The sequence below is a fragment of the Papio anubis genome, chromosome 6, assembly GCF_008728515.1.
Source record: "Papio anubis isolate 15944 chromosome 6, Panubis1.0, whole genome shotgun sequence".
Taxonomy (NCBI): Eukaryota; Metazoa; Chordata; class Mammalia; order Primates; family Cercopithecidae; genus Papio; species Papio anubis.
Window position 1 is genome coordinate 153,187,212 of NC_044981.1, and position 22,101 is coordinate 153,209,312.

Sequence of the window (22,101 nt, forward strand, 5' to 3'; positions counted from 1 at the left end):
CCTCCACCTCCCAGGTTTAAGCAATTCTTGTACCTCAGCCACCCAAGCAGCTGGGATTACAGGCAAGTGCCATCATGCCTGGCTAATTTTTGTATTATTTTTAGTAGAAATGGGGTTTTGCTGTGTTGGCCAGGCTGGCCTTGAACTTCTGGCCTCAAGTGATCCGCCCACCTTGGCCTCCCAAAATGCTGAGATTACAGGCGTGAGCCACCATACCCAGCCAGTACATCTGTTTTTTAAGAGATTTTTCCTAGTAGAACATAATTCTGTTTATATTAGGTAATTACCACAAACCTATAATTCACTTTGTGTCAATTTCCTCTTGCTCATTTTATTGCTTTCTTAATGATGCAAGACTTTTTACTCCTTAGCTGAGCTAGGTCCGGGTTCTTGTCTCATGACGAAGAATTAGGCACACAGATACTCGAAGAGTGAATGGAGTAGAATTTATTAAGAGAAAGGAAAGCTCTCAGCAAAGATAGGGGTCCTGAAAGCAGGTTCCAGGTTGCCCCCTCACAGTTGAATACAAGGGCATATGTCCCCTCACAGTGGAATACAAGGGCATACATATATATATAGAAGCTGATGGGGCTGGGTTCCCTATTTGTATAAGGCACAAATTACTGGTGGCTTCACCACATTCTCCCAGTGCACATATAGGCCCTTAGTTCGCTGTGGGCATGTTTAGGCAAGCCCCCTGTGCAAGTTCCCTTATCTGCCCAAAGCATCTGGTGTAAGCACTTGTAGGGTGGGTCAGAGAGTCTCTGGGGACCCTTCCCTTACTGTCTGCCTAAAGCAAGCTAGCTAACTCCTTTCATTAACAACCATTGGGATTCTGCATACCTAAGGGATCTCTTCCCCTGGCTTTTCTCTTATTGAGTATAGTCAGTTCTTATTGCCAAGATTAGTCTTTTTCATCTCTGTATCTATACCTAGCATTTGTATCCCTACCAATTGTTGAATAAATGAATAACTTTATACCTGCTTTTTCTTCCATTTGGGTTGCTTCCCCTATCTGCCAGAGAAACTGTCTCTGGAAGTATCTTGATCACCGAGTAACTTCTGACACCTGAAAGTGAGGTACTTCTATCTCTGCTGTGTTGCTGTTACCTTATATTAAGAGCTGCCTGTTATTGAGCTCCTCTGTATTAGGTGCACTTCAAGTCTCTTTGCTTACTTCTTTTAGAGACAGATATTTTTATTCCTATTTTACAGATAAGGAAATTGATACCAAGGTCTCACAGTGAATAGAGCAAATATTTGGACTTATTTATTAAATTGCTTTAAATATTTGTTTAAATGTCTGGTTCTCCCTCTGTTCAAAATTCAGTAATGACAGGGATCTTCTTCCAGTTATTTTGTTTTACTCTTTTCAGTAATAAGAACTTACACAACTAGAGGAATACAGTGATTTTAGATTTATGATTTTTTTTTCAGAAATTGTAACAAGAGAGTGTAAAAGATCTCCTAAATTTCTGAATCTGTATTTTGGGCATACCTGAGACAAGTCATTTACTAGGTCTTTGATGAATCTTGGGTTCTTCCATTTGGCCTAAAATTTATTTCTAGCTAATACAAATGCTGATTATATAGCTGATTATATATAAATGCTGATTATATATAAATGCTACAGTCTACATATAAATGCTTTCAGATTGACAGGCATATTATTTGCATATATATTTGCATCATCATCTTCTCTAACCCTCGTCAGGTGGACAGATATAGATAAAGCAAGTAATTTCCATTTTAACATTTAACAGGAAGTAGTAGAACAAGGTTTAAAAGCAGGCTTCCCACGGTATCTCTTCCCCCCCCCCCCAACTTTGTCATGGCTGGGTGACTTTAGGGTTTAAAGTTTAAAATACAGTTGGCCCTTGAACAATGTAGGGGTTAAGGGCACAGATCCTCAGTGAAGCCAGAAATTTGCATATAACTTTTGACTCCCCCAAAACTTAACTGTCTATAGCCTACTATTGACCAGAAGCCTTACCGAGAACATAAACTGTTGCTTAACATGTATATTTTATGTTGTATGTATAGTAGTATACTATATTCCTACAATAAGGTAAGCTAGAGAAAAGAATATGTTATTAAGAAAACCATAAGAAAAAATGTACTTACTGTTCATTAAATGGAAGTCATAAAAGTCTTCATCCTCGTTATCTTCACATTGAGTAGGCCGAAGAGGAGAAGGAAAAGGAGGAGTTTGTTTTGCTGTCTCAGGAGTAGCGGAGGCAGAGAGGTGGAGGAGGTAGAAGTAGTAGAGATGGGCACACTGTTGTAACTTTACAAAAGCACATCTTGGTTTCTGACTTTTTTACTTCTTCATTTCTCTAAAAATGTTTTTATATGGTACCAATCCTCCTTTTATTTGTTTTAGTTTCGGTACCTGTATCACAGAAGGGTTCATGTTGTAAAATAAATCAAAAGTAGTCTTGGATAAGTGGAACCCTTTTGACAGATTCTCTAATGTTAATTTGTTTTCTGACACCACTTCTTCTATGTCGTCTTTTTTTGGGGGGGTGATTCCATTTTTTTAAATCTGAGATTTGCTTCTTTATTTTTTATTTGCTATTATGCTTTAAGTTCTAGGGTACATGTGCACGATGTGCAGGTTTGTTACATAGGTATACATGTGCCATGGTGGTTCGCTGCACCCATCAACTCGTCATTTACATTAGGTATTTCTCCTAATGCTATGCCTCCCCCAGCCCCCCACCCTCCGACAGATGCCAGTGTGTGATGTTCCCTACTGTGTGTCCATGTGTTCTCGTTGTTCAGTTCCCACCTATGAGTGAGAACATCTGGTGTTTTCCAACCTTCTGATAGTTTGGTTAGAATGATGGTTTCCAGCTTTATCCATGTCCCTGCAAAGGACATTAACTCTTCCTTTTTTAGGGATGCATAGTATTCCATGGTGTATATGTACCACATTTTCTTAATCCAGTCTATCATTGATGGACGTTTGGGTTGGTTCCAAGTCTTTGCTATTGTGAATAGTGCTGCAATAAACATAATGTGTACATGTGTCTTTATAGTAGCATGATTTGTAATCCTTTGGGTATATACCCAGTAATGGGATCACTGGGTCAAATGGTGTTTCTAGTTCTAGATCCTTGAGGAATAGCCACACTGTCTTCCACAGTGGTTGAACTAATTTACACTCCCACCGACAGTGTAAAAGTGTTCCTATTTCTCAACATCCTCTCCAGCATCTGTTGTTTCCTGACTTTTTAATGATCACCATTCTAACTGGCATGAGATAGTATCTCACTGGGGTTTTGATTTGCATTTCTCTGATGACCAGGGATGATGAGCATTTTTTCATATGTCTCTTGGCTGTGTAAATGTCTTCTTTTGAGAAGTGTCTGTTCATATCCTTTGCCCACTTTTTGATGGATTTTCTTTTTTTTTCTTGTAAATTTAAGTTATTTGTAGATTCTGGATATTAGCCGTTTGTCAGATGGGTAGATTGCAAAGATTTTAGTTTATTTAGATCCCATTTGTCTATTTTGGCTTTTGTTGCCATTGCTTTTGGTGTTTTAGTCGTGAAGTGTTTGCCCATGCTTATGTCCTGAATGGTATTGCCTAGGTTTGCTGCTAGGGTTTTTATGGTGTTAGGTCTTACATTTAAATCTTTAATCCATCTTGAGTTAATTTTTATATACCGTGTAAGGAAGGGATCCAGTTTTAGCTTACTACATATGGCTAGCCAGTTTTCCCAGCACCATTTATTAAATAGGGAATGCTTTCCCCATTTCTTGTTTTTGTCAAGTTTGTCAAAGATCAGATGGTTGTAGATGTCTGGTGTTATTTCTGAGGACTCTGTTCTGTTTCGTTGGTCTATATATCTGCTTTGGTAGCAGTGTCATGCTGTTTTGGTTACTGTAGCCTTGTAGTATAGTATGAAGTCAGGTAGTGTAATGGCTCAGCTTTGTTCTTTTTCCTTAGAATTGTGTTGGCTATGTGGGTTCTTTTTTTGTTCCATATGAACTTTAAAGTAGTTTTTTCCAATTCTGTGGAGACAGTCAGTGGTAGCTTGATGGGGATGGCATTGAAACTATAAATTACCTTGGGTAGTATGGCCATTTTCATGATATTTATTCTTCCTATCCATCAACATGAAATGTTCTTCCATTTGTTTGTGTCCTTTTTTTTTTTGTTGAGCAGTGGTTTGTAATTCTCCTTGAAGAGGTCCTTCACATCCCTTGTAAGTTGGATTCCTAGGTATTTTATTCTCTTTGAAGCAATTGTGAACGGGAGTTCACTCATGATTTGGCTAACTGTTTGTCTGTTATCGGTGTATAGGAATGCTTGTGATTTTTGCACATTGATTTTGTATCCTGAGACTTTGCTGAAGTTGCTTTAATCAGTTTAAGGAGATTTTGGGCTGAGACGATGGGGTTTTCTAAATATACAATCATGTCATTTGCAAACAGGGACAATTTGACTTCCTCTTTTCCAAGTTGAATGCCCTTTATTTCTTTCTCCTGCCTGATTGCCCTGGCCAGAACTTCCAACACTATATTGAACAGGAGTGGTGAGAGAGGGCATCCCTGTCTTGTAGCAGTTTTCAAAGGGAATGCTTCCTGTTTTTGCCCATTCAGTATCATACTGGCTGTGGGTTTGTCAGAAATAGCTCTTATTATTTTGAGATACGTCCCATCAATACCTAATTTATTGAGAGTTTTTAGAATGAAGGGCTTTTGAATTTTGTCAAAGACCTTTTTCTGCATCTGTTGAGATAATCATGCGGTTTTTGTCTTTGGTTCTGTTTATATGATGGATTACATTTACTGATTTGCGTATGTTGACCCAGCCTTGCATCCCAGGGATGAAGGCCAATTGATCATGGTGGATAAGCTTTTTGATGTGCTGCTGGATTCTGTTTGCCAGTATTTTATTGAGGATTTTTGCATCAATGTTCATCAGGGATATTGGTCTAAAATTATCTTTTTTTGTTGTGTCTCTGCCGGGCTTTGGTATCAGGATGATACTGGCCTCATAAAATGAGTTAAGGAGGATTCCCTCTTTTCCTATCGATTGGAATAATTTCAGAAGGAATGGTACCTGTTCCTCCTTGTACCTCTGGTAGAATTCGACTGTGAATCCATCTGGTCCTGGACTTCTTTTGGTTGGTAGGCTATTAATTATTGCCTCAATTTCAGAGCCTGTTATTGGTGTATTCAGGGATTCATCTTCTTCCTGGTTTAGTCTTGGGAGGGTGTATGTGTCCAGGAATTTATCCATTTCTTCTAGATTTTCTAGTTTATTTGCGTAGAGGTGTTTATAGTATTCAGCTGAGATGGCTAAGGGAGGTTCTGTATTTTACAGAGGGCCGGCGGACTGACTGGAGTGCAAACTCTCCAAGGCACGTTTTTATCATGATGACAGTGTAAGAGAGAGAACAGAAGCACTCAAGGCTTAGGATCTGGACTGGCACACTCCCACTTCCTTCCACTATTTCATTATTTCCTTGACTGACACTGTTACAAACCCTGTGAGGTCATGCAAAACATTTGGACACAGTTTTCTAAAATTTTATGAATTTGTTGTCTTGGTCTTGATGGTTTTCTTGGCTTTTTCAGTAACAACTATGACATCTTTGATGATACAATCCCTCCAGACTTTCATGATGTTCTCTATTGGGATTCTCTTCCATAGTGTTGGACAGTCTTCCATAGAATACTGTGTGTAATGAGTCTTAAATGTCCTTATGACCTCCTGATGTGGAGGCTGAATTAGAGCTGTCATGTTTGCGGGCAAGTGGACGACTTTGACACCTTCATTGTGAAACTCATGGAGTTCTGAGTGGCCAGGGATGTTGTACAGTTATCACAAAAATTTTAAAAGACAGTCCCTTAGTGGCAAGGTACTTCCTGACTTCAGGGACAAAATGTCGATGGGACCAATCCAGAAAAAGGATTCTCATTGTCCATGCCTTTTTATTGCCTTGCCTTCTTCTTTTGGCCTTCTTTTCCCTTCAAGGCTTGAGGTTAGCAGCTTTATAGATAAGGGCAGTTCTGATGATAAGCCCAACTGCATTTGCACAAAACAGTAAAGTTAGCATGTCCCTTCCTGCCTTAAATCCTGGTGTTCACTTTTTCTTACTAATAAATGTCCTCTGTGGCATTTTTTTTTTTTTTTCTGGAATAAGACATTCTCATCTGCATTAAAACTCTGTTCAGGCAGATATTGTTTCTACTCAATTTTTTTCTTTTTCTGTTTTGTTTTGTTTTGTTTTGTTTGTTTGTTTCTTTGTTTTGAGAGAAAGAGAGAGAAGGTCTCACTTTGTCACCCAGGCTGGGCTGGAGTACAGTGGCATGATCACAACTCACAGTAGCCTTGACCTCCCAGGCTTAAGTGATTCTCCTGCCTCACCTCCCCAAGTAGCTGGTACTACAGGCACATACCATCGTGCCCCGCTAATTTCTGTATTTTTGGTTGATATGGGGTTTCACCATGTTGTTCAGGCTGGTCTCAAACTCCTGAGCTCAAGCAATCTGCCCACCTCAGCCTTTCAAAGTGCTGGGATTGCAGACAGTCATGCCTGGCCAATTATTATTATTTTTTTTTTTCAAGCAGCATACATGGAAACCAATTATTTTCTTAATGGCATCTGGGAACTGATCTGCTGCCTATTGGCTGACAAAAGCTGCACCTTCTCTTGTTGTGACATTTTTAAGGCCAAACCACTTTCTAAAAGTATCAAACCATCCTTTGCTGCCATTAAATTTTCCAGGTTTAGATCCTTTACCTTCCTTTTGCTTTAAGTTGTAGTATAAGGACTTCACTTTTTCTCAAATCATGTTAGAGTCTATATGTAGACTTTTCTTGTAACAGCCATGCACCCACAAAAAGTGCATTTCGATACAAGATTAAAAGGTATTCACAAAAAAGTACAAGGTTTTTGTGTCTGCTGATGTAGCTGCAGCAATGGCTTCATGATTTTCCTTTTCTTTTTTTATAATTGCCCTTAAGTTTGATTCATTTATCTTGAAATGCTAAGCAACCACAGCTGTAGACCTCAAGCTGTGGTTCATATCAAGCAAATCAACTTTTTCTTGTAATTTGATGACTTTCCTGTACTTGAGAGTACTTCCAGCATCACTGGTGGCACTTTGAATGAGTCTCACAATGTATTCAAGGTTTACAGTATTGCATAAAACATGGTGAAAAATACCCAAGAACCATGAGAGATTACTTCCTACTCTCATATACAATTTATGGAGAGAGAACTGCTCAAACAGCATTTTAAGTGGATACAACACTAGCGCTAACTGCAATATCAACAGAGGGTGGCTATAAAATTATTATAGTAATACAGTATTACTACACTTAAATTTATTGTTATGATTTAGTACTATTAGGTTGGCAAAAACCGCAATTACATTTGCACCAACCTAATACATCTTTACATTTCTTTATGTTTCTCTTGACTATGAGTGGCACTATGTATGTTTGTGTTTTGTGTGTAAATTTTGATATGTTTTAACTTTTTATAATAGATTTCTGTATATTTTGTGGTAGTAAATAATAAAATACACTCATATTTACATTATTTTATGCATTCATAACATATCTTTAAAATATTTTTTAAATTTTTAAATATTTTTAGGCTATGTGGTTTATCTGCAAATTTTTTCAAATTGTCTCAAATCTCTAAAATTTTCAATGTAATTGAAAAATATCCACATGTAAGTGGACTAGCACAGTTAAATGATTTTGTTCAAGGGTCAACTGTAATTCCAAATAAATGCCAAATTCAACAGGACACCAGTTTTAATATTACATTGTTCAATATTTATCTCTGATCACAAAGTATCTGAGGCAAATATCATGCTAGATTTCTACTGCTTGCAAAGATAAAAACTCAGTGCTCTGGATATTAAATTTTATGATATATGTTTCATTTTTGCTTAGGTAAATATGCTGAAGATATATTTGGAGAATTATTCAATGAAGCACATAGTTTTTCCTTCAGAGTCAACTCATTGCAAGAACGTGTGGACCGTTTATCCGTTAGTGTTACACAGCTTGATCCAAAGGAAGAAGAATGTAAGCTTATTAATATTGTATTTTCTTCTGTGTATATATTTTAAGTTAGATGAGATGAATGATATGTTTAAGAACAATATTAATCATGAATGTATTACAGATCATACCCATGTCCTTTGGTGTACATATTGTAATAAATCAGTGAATTATCTAAAAATGCCATCGGTATGACTCTCCTGGCTTTTCTTTTCTACTGTTTTAAATCTCTTCTTTTTGTACACTAAACAGCTCCTAATTTTGGCATAAATAAGTCATTTTAACCAGATATTTTCCTCCATTCTCTTCATTCTCTTTCTCTTTTCTCCCTTATAATTTATTTGTATACTTTTGTCTTAGAAATAAAAACTATTAGAAAATTACCTGAAATCTTTAGGTTTGACTCTTCAAGAATGTAACTACTTTTTTTTTGAGACAGAGTCTCACTCTGTCACCTAGGCTGGAGTGCAGTGGCGCGATCTCAGCTCACTGCAACCTCCACCTCCCAGGTTCAAGTGATTCTCCTGCCTCAGCATCCTGAGTAACTGGGATTACAGGTGCCTGCCCCCATGCCTGGCTAATTTTTTTATTTTTAGTAGAGATGGGGTTTTGCCATGTTGGTCAGGCTGGTCTCGAACTCCTGACCTTGTGATCTGCCTGCCTCGGCCTCCCAAAGTGTTGGGATTACAGGCGTGAGCCACCGCACCCGGGCACATAACTGCTTTTAATATGCTTTTTTATATGCATATTGCTAAAATCTTACTAGTTATTTAACTGAATGCAACTTCCTACTTTAAATGAACATTTCAAAAACAAATTGCCAGCATGTAGGGTGTAAACATTCTATACCAAGATATTAAATCAGGAATAATCAGGTAAGGAAGCCACCCTATAAGCTAAAATAACTGTAGAAACTTCAGTGGTAAAATCATGTTTTATGCCTTGATAGAATACGTTCAATGCCGATGTTTCCTAAATGCCTCTTTTTGTTTGTTTTACAAAAAGAAATGTAATACTAAGAACATAATTTGCACTTATCTACCACAGAGAATTGTGTAATGGAATTTCTTACACTCTCTTCAAAATATGTTTGTTGCATTAAATAATATATATGCAAATTATATAATAGATATAATTTTTACTATAAATGCAAATTACATAATAGATCTGAACTTTAACAATAAAAATACTAAAGGATGTCACTGGAAAGAACAAAAATATAATGTAATGACGGATGTCTTAGTGATGGAACCAGCTATTTTTGAAATAATCTAATGTGTAAATAAGGAGAGGTAAATACTTGGCACACTAGATTTCTACCACTTGTAAAATGTAAACTCAGAGCTCTGGATACAAGAAAAAAAGGAAATAATACTTTAAAAATAGCTTTATTAAGATATATTTCACAACCTACCTATACCTTGCAGTTCACCCATTTAAAGTTGAAGTGTACAGTTCAGTGTTTTTTAGTATATTCAAGTTATGCAACCATCACCACAATCAATTTTAGAGTATTTGTATCACTTCAGAAAGAAGCCCTTACTCATTAGCAGTCACTCTGTTTCCCCTTCAGCTCAACCCCTAGCAATCACTGATCTTTCTGTCTGTATGGATTTGCCTGTATGGATTTGTCTGTATGGATCTGTCTGTATGGATATTTCATATGAATGAATAGTACAATATGTGGTCTTTTGTGACTGACTTCTTTCGTTTAGCATAATGTTTTCAAGGTTAATTCATATAACGTGTATTTATATTTCTCTGATGGCTAATGATGTTGCACATCTTTTCATGTGCTTATAGGCCATTTGTATATCTTCTTTGGAGAAATGTCTATGTAGTTCCTTTGCCCATTTATAATTTGGATTATTTGTGTTTTTATTTTTGACTTGTTGGAATTCTGTATATATTTTGGATCTAAATCCTTTATCAAATAATGATTTGCAAATATTTTCTCCCATTCTTTAGGTTGTCTTTCTTGGTGGTGTCCTTTGAAACATGTGCATGTATCAATACATTAATTACACCTCATGGAATTCTTGAAATAAAATCATTGTTAGTGATGGAAAAATACTTTATGGTCATGCTTTCAGATATATAATTTATAGCCAAAATTTGTTTTTTAGATAGCTGAACTATTTCTAACTTAAATATAAATTTATGCCATCAAATAATAGAGAAATACACGGGCAGTTCTCATATGTAACAGAAATAAAAGTCAACATTTAGTTTCAAAATATTGTTACATTTTAACAAATGTCTTAGAACCACCATTAAACTTGAAAGTGAAAATACAGATAACAGTAAATAAGATGTTTGTGTTAAAAAACAAATTTTAATATTTCAACAACTATACTGTCAGAATTATACATAGTTTCCTTTAAAATTTTGTGGAGCAGTGGGGGAAGAATTCAGAATCTAAAAGCTGAACTACTTCATTTGAAATTGTTTTGGAGAGGTTGTATTGAAGGAGTTTTCAGTTATTTAACCTTGGTTTTTTAATTCAGTGGGAGTTCAAAAAAAATAACCTGTGTACAGTACTAAATTGTATAGTGTGGTATCAGTTTTTTTTAACCATTTTGTAGTAACTGAAAACTATCAATTTCGAAAATATTTTTAAATGAATTTTAAACAAAGACTTGTACAATTATATTTAAGTCAATTATGTTTATAAACATTATACTGATTTATTGCTTTATAATTCTATTTTTTTAATATCAGATGTTATTGTTGGCAAGTGGAAGGGGCTTCACCACAATGGTCAGTTAATAATGAGACAAGCGATAAATGGGAGGAGTTGAAGGTAGAAAAGTACAACATGCTTATTACTTTACATGTTTCTTATATCCTTTACCAAGGAAGTTTGGGGAGATTAAACACTAGGTTTCATCTTAGTTACATACTTATTGATTAATAAGTGGGGTAGGAGAGTGGCAAGAATTGATCCACTTTGACTGCAGAAAACACAAGCCACTTCTGGCAGGAGCCTGAAAACAGTGTGTAGTATTGTGGCAAAAAAATTAGCCTTAAAGGTAAACAGATCTGACTTCTGTGTTCTGGCTCTTCTGTTTATTAACTGTTTAACCTCAGGTCAGTTATATACTATTTCCTAGCCTTGGCTTTCTTGTAATATTTCAAAATGGAATAATTCATATCTTACTGAATTATAAAGATTAAATGAAATGAAAGTTAGCACATCTAGTATGTACTCTAGCACATATAGTATGTACTCATTAAATACTGTATCTCCAGTGCCACTTTTTAGTGACAGTGGGGAAAAACTTTTTGCTTCTCTGAATTTTATTTTAGTATTTATAAGTGTGTTACAGGTCATGCAGCAGTAGAGTTGCTAGAAATGCAGTTATGGTGCCGCCGTTGCAGAGCCAGCCTATTGCACCACCTGTGCCATTGATCCCATGTTCATGTTGAGTGAATTTACTTGAGAAGATGATAGGAAAATTATTTTAGGGAGAAGGATAACTTAAGAATTGTTGGCCGGACGTGGTGGCTCACACCGGTAATCCCAGCACTTTGGGAGGCCGAGGTGGGCAGATCACAAGGTCAGGAGTTCAAGACCAGCCTGGCCAACATAGTGAAACCTCATCTCTACTAAAAATTAAAAAAAAAAAAAATTAGCCGGCCGTGGTGGCAGTTACCTGTAGTCCCAGCTACTTGGGAAGTTGAGGCAGGAGGGAGGAGGAGGAAGGAAGAGGAGGGAGGAAGAGGTTGCAGTGAGCCGAGATCGCACCACTGCACTCCAGCCTGGGTGACACAGTGAGACTCTGTCTCAAAAAAAAGAATTGTTAGGATTGTTATACTGACCTTGCTATGAGGGTATTTGTCTGTATACTTAAGGCCATATTAAATATCTAAGAAACTACTTTATTTTTTAATATCAGGAAATCACTCTAAGAGTTAAGAATGCAACATTTTTGTATATTTGTTATTTTAACATGCTGCACAGTTCAAAATAAATGAAGTTATTTTTAAATCATCACATATGTGATGGGGCTGTGCTAGTTACTGGGAATACTAATGTATAAGATAGTCTGAGTCTTCAAAAGCTTATAGTTAGGTAGAAATCCTTATAGTACAGATAAAATATAAGTTAAAAAGAATAATATAGATCACCCAATACTTAAAAATATTTCCTTTACAGTAAAGTTTGTTTTAACTTGATAGTACACACAAAAGATTTATAGCATATGTAGTGTAGAGGTTAACAGCGTGTTTAACCCACAGTGCCACTAATAAGTAAGTAATTCCTTTCAGAGTTACTGATGTAAGCTAAAAAGAAGGAATAAAGGGAGATGGAAAAGAAGATTAATAGGAGAAGAGAACCTAAGTTGGTGGGGGCCCATGATGGCAGGTAGAAGAAAGAAAAAGGTATATTTGGTTGAAATGTAGATATGTTTCAGATGTCTTTAGGGCCTTCTGAGCCCTAGAAATCAAAGGTTAATTAAAACCTATCTGATTGGGAAATTAGGCACAGAATGATAAGGGTAAATATAATGATAGAACATTTATAATGTGGTTTCTGATTCATAAGCCACTAAGGTCACAACCTCTTGAACCGTGCTGACTTTTAGTCAAATACAGTATATGAATTTGCCCTTATGTTAAATCATCTTAGTAAAATAAAATAAAATGAATTCTTGATTTTTGTTTCAGTGTCTTTGCAAGATATAACAATGAGGAAAGCTTTCCGAAGTTCTACAATTCAAGACCAGCAGCTTTTTGATCGCAAGACTTTGCCTATTCCATTACAGGAGACGTACGATGTTTGTGAACAGCCTCCACCTCTCAATATACTCACTCCTTATAGGTAGGTAGGTTAATAAATGGTAGCCCTATTATTTATCTCAGACTTCAGATTGAAATGCTAAATCCCCAAACATTCTTTATTTCATTGGGCTTCTAGCCAACACAGAGAGCCCTCTCTGTCTACTACCTTTGGAAAAACCTTTGTTTTATTCACTGGATGAATTCCTAAGATTCTGGCATACAAAAGACAAGACCTATTCAAAAGAGTTGTTTTGACAAGTTAAGAAAAGCCATTGGTAAACTTACTAATATAAAGAGATAAGGAGTCATTATTGTCCTTTTAATTTAATTTTTAACCAAATGGAAAAAGCTCAAAATTCTGTCCTTCTAACAAAATAAACATTATAATTTTTGCTTGTTTTGTCTACTCTTTTTTTTTTTTTTTTGAGGCAGAGTCTCGCTCTGTCACTCAGGCTCACTGCAAGCTCCGCCTCCCGGGTTCATGCCATTCTCCTGCGTCAGCCTACCGAGTAGCTGGGACTACAGGTGCCCATCACCAAGCCTGGCTAATTTTTTGTATTTTTAATAGAGACGGGGTTTCACTGTGTTAGCCAGGATGGTCTCCATCTGACCTCGTGATCCGCCCGCCTCGGCCTCCCAAAGTGCTGGGATTACAGGTGTGAGCCACTGCGCCCGGCCTGTTTCGTCTACTCTTGATTTGTGTGCATTAACTTCTTATATAATGAATAGGTAGTACCTTAAAATGCTTTTTACCACTTTGAATAAAATCCGGAATTATTTAACCTTTTTTTGAAGTTCTTTCATGTAGTTTGTTAAATGGGTAATTTAAGATGTATGACACATCCTGAATAAAATAGTATTTAGAGAGTTATTTGAAATTGTAAGTCAGTGTGCAGATCATTAGATACAAATGTGACTGTTAGAATGACTATTACATGATGTATTTTGGATTTAGTAAGATAAATCATAGTATTGGCAGAAACTTCAAAATTTCTCTATTCTAGATGATGTTATTGTCTTTTCAGGCTTTTATCTTTGGCAGAGCTATTTGTAATTATTGGAATTGCCCAAAGGACTTTTGAGAAAATTTGGGATTCAGCAGAAGTTAGGGATGAAAATTGCCCAGCTGTACTTTGAAGTATTAGTACTAACTCAGAAAAGCATCTGGTTTTCCTCTTTTCTTTGTTTCCTCAGATTTGTGAGAAATTTTCTATTAGTGCAATATTCAATTTTATTTTGTCAATATTTTAACACGAGCTGTATTTTATTGATATAAGAGGATAAACATTTTAGTGAAATTATTTCTGTTCTGATTGCCTAAGTCTTACTAATGTGTGTTTTAATTGATACATTTCAGAGATGATGGTAAAGAAGGTCTGAAGTTTTATACCAATCCTTCATATTTCTTTGATCTATGGAAAGAAAAAATGTTGCAAGATACAGAGGATAAGAGGAAGGAAAAGAGGAAGCAGAAGGTATTACAAGAGATTAAAAAATTGAGGTTAATTTTTGTATATTTGTGTTTTGTTGCATATATTGAACTTCATTAATCTTGTATTTTGACAGTTTTATTTTATTGGGTCCATATAGTTAAATACTGAAGTCTTTTTATAACTCCACAGAAAGAACACACTCTGATGGGGAGCAGATGAGCAATTAGGTTATTAGAGTATGGCATAATAAGTGCCGTAGCAGAGGTATGCATAAAGGGTTTAGATAACACAAAATAGCATCTGCTTTAGCTAGCAGCCAGGGTAAACACTTCCAACAAAGCTTATAATGAATCTTGAAGAACAGATAGGAGTTAGTTAGGTGGACCAAGGAAGAGAGGAACATTTTGGTAAGAAGGAACAATGGAATCTTATACAGATATTGGTAACGTAGATTAAGCTAATATTTTCTGGCTACAGAGCACATCCTAAACGTTTCTCTCCTAAATGTGTTGGAGAGGTTATTATATTCACATGAAATTTCTGTTATTTCTGTTGTCATTTTCCACTTTCTAATAAAATTCACTTCTATCTGCTTTATATTTCATGTTAATGATAACTGAAAACACAGAAGGTTGAAGCAAAGTTAGATTTAGGCTGAATTATGAAGGAGGCAAGTTCTGTCTTTATCATCTCTCTGGTTCTCCTGTAACTATCTCCGCTTTCCCTAATCCCTGTATAATGCCGTTGTATTGTCTTCTTTGCTAGATGGTAACCCAGTATTCTAGCTAACATTTGCAAACTAGTGACTGGCAAGCCAGATTATGCCTGTAGGGAGTGTTTCATTTGCCAAACACAGAGGTTTTTAAATTTTGGAACTAGAGTGCCTGAGATGGACATATCTGTCTAGCTCACCACATGCCCCATCTTACACCCGACTGACTTCATTCATGTATGTTATCCGCTTGGCCGCTTTGGGCATTTGAATTTGTTACACTTACTCTAGCCCTTTCTATACTTTCTCCCCCAGTTTTGAATCACTTTTTGTTTTATTGTTTAAAGACAATGTTTTCTGTTGAGTTATATAGTTATTATGGGTTAATTAGATAATTGAATTTTTTTCTAATGTGTTGGCTAACTAATCAGTTACTTCCCAGATAACATAACCTTAGTACATTTTTACATTTCGATTAGAGGTAGGCAATGCCATTAATGGTAGAAATTTCAAACTAATGCCTGTGGAGCAAGGGTTCATGAATCTTTTTTCATGTGAAAGACTTTCTGACCTCAAATCGTATTCTTTAGGCGTACTATTTTGTGTCTGGCGCCATCAGTTCAAATTAGGGGTTAAACAAAACATGGCAGGAAACTGGGACTATAGCACACTGGCTAAGATTTAACTCGGAATGTACAAGTGAACCATTTCTGTGTTACTTTTACTATATTACGATGACATTGTCTTTTTTAGTGTTGATGTTAGAATGTTATTTTGATTGTTATAACCTCTTTTTTAAAAAATTAGCACTTAAGCATTTGACTTTGTTTCAATACATCTGTTATAGCAGAAAAATCTAGATCGTCCTCATGAACCAGAAAAAGTGCCAAGAGCACCTCATGACAGGCGGCGAGAATGGCAGAAGCTGGCCCAAGGTCCAGAGCTGGCTGAAGATGATGCTAATCTCTTACATAAGCATATTGAAGTTGCTAATGGTCCAGCCTCTCATTTTGAAACAAGGTTTCTTTACTTTTGTTTTTGTTTTTTTAAAAAAATGATAAAACATTGGCTTTATTTGTAATATCTGTACTTCTAAGTCTTGAGTCCTAAACTGTTGAACAGGCAGACCCTGTTATAAATATAGAGATTACTTCAAAATCCCGACCACTGTGGGCCTACTAAAGTCAGGCCTTGAGCAGGTCATTTTCATACCTGGACTTTAGTTTTGTCATCTGTAGAAAGAGGTGGTTGGAGTGGCTGATCTTTAGGGTTGTTTTAGCTTTAGTGTGAAATCTCAATAGTCTCTCAATATTTCGGGCACAGTCTGCTAGAATTTTGTAATAGAAGTGTAGGGTCTGGGATTTTTTTGAAATACTATTGATTTATTGCATATAAAATAGGAGTGAAGAAGGGGTTCTGTTTTGTTCCTTTTGCTTTCCCCTGACTTCCTTTCTTTGCCACATCACCTACCTCAGATACATTAGGACTTTCAAACAAAAGTATTCATCCCTTTTGTAGAAAAGAATAGGTCTTTTTCCTTTCTCAGTGGCCAGGGGCCCTAACTAAATAACATACTACCAGCAAACACATTAAACTGGCATCTCTCTATGAAGACATTTACTTGGGTATAGTCATGTTTGTTTGTTTGTTTTGAGACAAAATCTCGCTCTATCACCCAGGCTGGAGTGCAGTGGTGTGATCTCGGCTCACTGCAACCTCTAACTCCTGGGTTCAAGCGATTCTCCTACCTCAGCCTCCCAAGTAGCTGGAATTACAGGCACACGCTACCACGCCCAGCTAATTTTTGTATTTTTAGTAGAGATGGGGTCTCACCATGTTGGCCAGGCTGGTCTTGAACTCATGACCTCAAGTGATCTGCCTGTTTTGGCCTCCCAAAGTGCTGGGATTGCATGTGTGAGCCACTGTGCCCAGCCTAGTCATATGATTTTTTAATGGAGAAGAGCTTAAGGTTTTCTTTTAAGTAATATACATATAAATTATCGGGCCATAAGTGTACAACATCTTGACCTATTTTAGGAGAAATATACATCTGAGAGATACTATGTATCTGTATTACTGAAAGAATTGACATTAAAAAATTATAGACACATTTATTTCTACTACAGTTGAGTAATTAAGGTACTTATCTGGCTCACTAAATACAGTAATTTCTGACTTGCTGTGTGCACATCTGTTAAATCCAACTTTGTCCCCAGAATGTACTAGTAAATATTTATAAATCTTAACATGTTTGAGGTATCTGAAATTTTGCTTACATCTAAGTCACATGTTGCTATGTTACTCAGCTGTTTTCTGAGTACCCTTGCACGTTTAAAACAGCAGAAGGACAGAAACAATATAGCTAGCCGCCTCTGTGCTGTTAGTATCGGGGAGGCCTTTCTCTCTGGTGCAAGACTTTTAGAAGTCATTTGAGAGCACACCGAGATATACTAATAGTAGAAAACTCATTTTCCTATTCTACCTTTCTGTCATTGGCATCTTCTTATAAAGAAAAAAACTGAAATAGAGGCAGATAGCTTTCCACACAATTTGCTAAAAGTTAATTATTTTCTTGTTTATTAGATTACGTATGTAATGCTTTTCATCCTGTGAGTTGAATTAGTATTCTGTTATAAAATAATAAAATAACTGATGGTCATCATAGTAGATCTCTAAATCAACAAGTAAGGGTTACATTGTGAGCAGCATTCTTTGTTTTAAAAGCAGGATTAATGTAATACTTTTCTGAAAGTTTCTTAAAAATAGTTAAAATGTTGGCATTGAAAGGATAAACTTTAAATATTTAATATCTCATGTAGAACACTTTTCCTCCCAATAATTCAAGAAAAATTCACTGATACTGTATATTTCTTTTAGACCTCAGACATACGTGGATCATATGGATGGATCGTACTCACTTTCTGCCTTGCCATTTAGTCAGATGAGTGAGCTTCTGACTAGAGCTGAGGAAAGGGTATTAGTCAGACCACATGAACCACCTCCGCCTCCACCAATGCATGGAGCAGGAGATGCGAAACCGATACCCACCTGTATCAGGTATGTTGGATCAAGCATATGATGTTTTATCTTAGGAGTCAGTAACTTTTTCTTTCAAGGATGAGATAGTAAGTATTTTTGGCTTTCAGGGCTTACAGTTTTTGTCACAAGTACTCAATTCTGCCATTGTTGCATGAAAGCCACCATAGACTATACATAAACAAATGTGTCTGCATTTAAATAAACTCTGTTTATAAAAACAGGGAGCAGGTCTGATTTGGTCTATGGGGCATTATTTGTAATCTTCTGGTTAGAGCTGACACACTCTCCTAGGAAAATTTAGCTAATAAGAATTTAAAGACTAAAGCCTGTTTCATTTTATTATAGTGTTGTTATTAAGCATATCATGTGCAGTGTATTAAGAAAAATTAAGGATTTTTTGGAATGTGGGTAACAGTCTAAGAAATGGGAACCAAAGATGTGATTATTAATACTAATTTGGTATTAAGGAAAATACTTAAAGAATTTCAGAGAGGATTGGCAGTTGCTCATAATAATCTTTCTGTAAAGCTATTTTGAAGTTTAATCTTGTCAGTTATTATCCAAATGATAAATTTCTAATAGAGAAATATTAGGGAAATTTTCTAATAGAGATATAGAGATCAGCTTTACAATTTTCAGTTAAAAATCCAATTTTCTATCACTGACTCATTTGATGTTCCATCCTCAGGAAAAGAGAGAGCTGTGAATTTCTTTCTGTGGTTTGTAATTAGCTGTCATTGATGTAACTGAAATAGCATATGATGAGACTTAATAGTTTCAGTATAAATACAACATTATATTGGCCACAAGTATTGCTACAAAATTGCATTATGATCAATGTTGAGTCATTACAGAGACTCCTATCAGTATAGAATTGAGCATTTTATTTATCAAAGTGAGCCTAAAATGTCTGAGTGGATGCAAAAGTTACATGAAGGAATGAGACTATTTAGACTATTACAAACCAAAGCACCACTCAGTAACTTTTTTTGTTGATGTGCTTTTAGTTCTTTTTTTCCCTAAATACTGTTGAAGATGTTAAATTTCTATAGGAGCATGTTAATGGATCTATTTTGATATAATTACTGATAGTCATTTATAGTTTGTGTGGTTAGATTTTCTCTTTAGGCTTTTCTCTTGTAATAACTTGCTAGAATCTCTTTGTCATTTCAGTTCTGCTACAGGTTTGATAGAAAATCGCCCTCAGTCACCGGCTACAGGCAGAACACCTGTGTTTGTGAGCCCCACTCCCCCACCTCCTCCACCACCTCTTCCATCTGCCTTGTCAACTTCCTCTTTAAGAGCTTCAATGACTTCAACTCCTCCCCCTCCAGTGCCTCCCCCACCTCCACCTCCAACCACTGCTTTGCAAGCTCCAGCAGTACCACCACCTCCAGCTCCTCTTCAGATTGCCCCTGGAGTTCTTCACCCAGCTCCTCCTCCAATTGCACCTCCTCTAGTACAGCCCTCTCCACCAGTAGCTAGAGCTGCCCCAGTATGTGAAACTGTACCAGTTCATCCACTCCCACAAGGTGAAGTTCAGGGGCTGCCTCCACCCCCACCACCGCCTCCTCTGCCTCCACCTGGCATTCGACCATCATCACCTGTCACAGTTACAGCTCTTGCTCATCCTCCCTCTGGGCTACATCCAACTCCATCTACTGCCCCAGGTCCCCATGTTCCATTAATGCCTCCATCTCCTCCATCACAAGTTATACCTGCTTCTGAGCCAAAGCGCCATCCATCAACCCTACCTGTAATCAGTGATGCCAGGAGTGTGCTACTGGAAGCAATACGAAAAGGTAATTTTCTCAGCTCCATGAAAAGCATTGCTATAGTAGCATTGGAAACTTTCTAAATATTTAAGACAAAGATGTGTTCTTTATTTATAAAATTTTAGGTGATCATGTTGTGTACAAATGGCCTTTAGAAAGTAAAGCTATATCCAACTTATATTTAAAATCATTTTCCAGAAAATAGATCACATTTGATCATTTTATTTTCATGCTTTTTGGTATCCTTAAAATGTTTATTGAGTGAATGAGAAATTTAATATATCAGACTTGTGTTATAGAACATTTAATTAAAACCCTTTATATTATGCTTAATGTGTATATTAACTCCTTTAAAAATAGTATTTTCTTCAATGTTAAGGCTGTTCATTTCGGGTATCCATGACACTTACTCTACCAGATGCCTTTAAAGGAGTGAGGTTCCTCCCTTAGTAACAAAGGAAAGACTTCTCTTATTCATTCATTTATTGTCATTATTTCCTAAGCAATGACTGTAGGCCAGGCACTGAGCATATAAAATGAATAATAGTGCCTTTCCCTCAAGTACAATGGATAATGAAGCCACAGAAAATATATTCAACAATGTTTAATTTATTTGACCATTGGGATGATAGAAGAAATGTACCACCTCATTAATTTTTTAGGGGGTGGTAAGCAGGGAGGTATAGTAGACCATGATGGATAAATAAACTCTAGATACCTACTGGGATACCTGGTAAGTTTTACCAACTAATAACACAGATAACATAAAGATTTAATGCCTCTCTCAGTATGATTTCTTCACATTCTTTTCTGATCTTTTTATTTTTCCTATTAGTATTTCTCATGTGTATTTGATTTTATTCCAGAAATGTTAATAATATCAAGTATTTAGTATTTAGTATTTTGATTTAAATGAATGGTTTGGATTCACTATATCAGGTATTCAACTACGCAAAGTAGAAGAGCAGCGTGAACAGGAAGCTAAACATGAACGCATTGAAAATGATGTTGCCACCATCCTGTCTCGCCGTATTGCTGTTGAATATAGTGATTCGGAAGATGATTCAGAATTTGATGAAGTAGATTGGTTGGAGTAAGAAAAATGCATTGATAAATATTACAAAACTGAATGCAAATGTCCTTTGTGGTGCTTGTTCCTTGAAAATGTTGGTCATTCTAGTGTTTTGCTTTCTTTTCCTTATAATAAATGACCCTTTTCCTCCATAACTTTTGATTTCTAAGGAAAATATTAGCATACATTTCAAACTAAATGTTTTACAGTGGCTTATCTTTTTCTTCCCCCTGAAAAGACTAATTTGGTCAAATAAACCACTAAGTATTAAGCATGGACAGCTGTTGTTAGAGTAGCAGATTCAGTTTTTTGATATATCTTAATTGTGTACTTTGTGAATTTTAATTTAAAGAAAGCAACTGAATTGAAATCTTGAGGGCAGCTGTATCTATTAATGAGCCTTATTCCATTTCCTGATGTTTTAAAAGAAGAAACACTGCCTTGATTATATGAATACACTCAGAAAGTACATTTAGCTTGTAGTGTTGAATTCTCTTAAAGGAATGCTTGAATTTTTTCATTATTGTTTTATTGTTTTTATATACTTGCCTTATTTGAATGTTTAGCAGTATCCCCTTCCCACTTACATATTGTGTGATATGATTTTGCTTGCCTATAGGAGTTAAAAACTTTTCCATGTGAAATACTCTGACTTAAACATACATGTAACTTACGTAACTGTTAAGAATAACAGTCTGATTTAATAAATGGTTCATTTTAAAAGTTCATCAGTGTTTCTGTTTGAATAAAATGATTTATCATAATTTATCAAATACTGTATGGTAGGCTTTAAATAGTGAATGAAAATTTAAAAAGCACTTAAGCTACATAATTTCCTCTTAATTGCACAGCTTCATATTGTCTACTGTGTAAGGTAGCTTTTATGTCATTTTCCTCCTAAGTTCATAAACTCTATATTTCTCAACTGTTTGTGGTTTTAAATTAAAACCTCAACTTGTCATCTAATTTCAGCAAACCTTAATTGCAGTTTAACAGTGTTCTTGAAATTACGTTTTGCAGCCAGGCATGGTGGCTCACGCCTGTAATCCTAACATTTTCGGAGGCTGAGGCTGGTGGATCACTTGAGCCTGGGAGTTTGAGACCAGCCTGGGCAACATGGCGAGAACCCCGTCTCTACAAAAGTATACAAAAATTAGCCGGGCATGGTGGGGTGTGCCTGTAGCCCCGGCAACTTGGGAGGCTGGGGTGGGAGGATCACTTGAGGCTGGGGAGGTTGAGGCTGCAGTG

General features: G+C 36.2%; 1 protein-coding gene across 9 annotated transcripts in view; it reads left to right on the forward strand.

Moving 5' to 3' along the window:
• The window catches only part of LOC116275383 (wiskott-Aldrich syndrome protein family member 1), a 73,241-nt gene extending 51,662 nt beyond the window's left edge, over positions 1–21,579 (forward strand). For 8 of the 9 annotated variants that reach the window (XM_031667520.1, XM_031667525.1, XM_031667518.1 and 5 more), the window contains 7 exons: positions 7,927–8,061; positions 12,709–12,862; positions 14,180–14,297; positions 15,815–15,987; positions 17,845–18,024; positions 19,180–19,808; positions 20,721–21,579. In XM_031667520.1, coding sequence (XP_031523380.1) covers positions 7,927–8,061; positions 12,709–12,862; positions 14,180–14,297; positions 15,815–15,987; positions 17,845–18,024; positions 19,180–19,808; positions 20,721–20,878 — 1,547 coding nt within the window. In that variant the 3' untranslated portion in view covers positions 20,879–21,579. The remainder of the gene's footprint in view (positions 1–7,926; positions 8,062–12,708; positions 12,863–14,179; positions 14,298–15,814; positions 15,988–17,844; positions 18,025–19,179; positions 19,809–20,720) is intronic. The other variant, XM_031667526.1, reaches the window with a different exon arrangement.
• Positions 21,580–22,101: the final 522 nt, after the last annotated feature.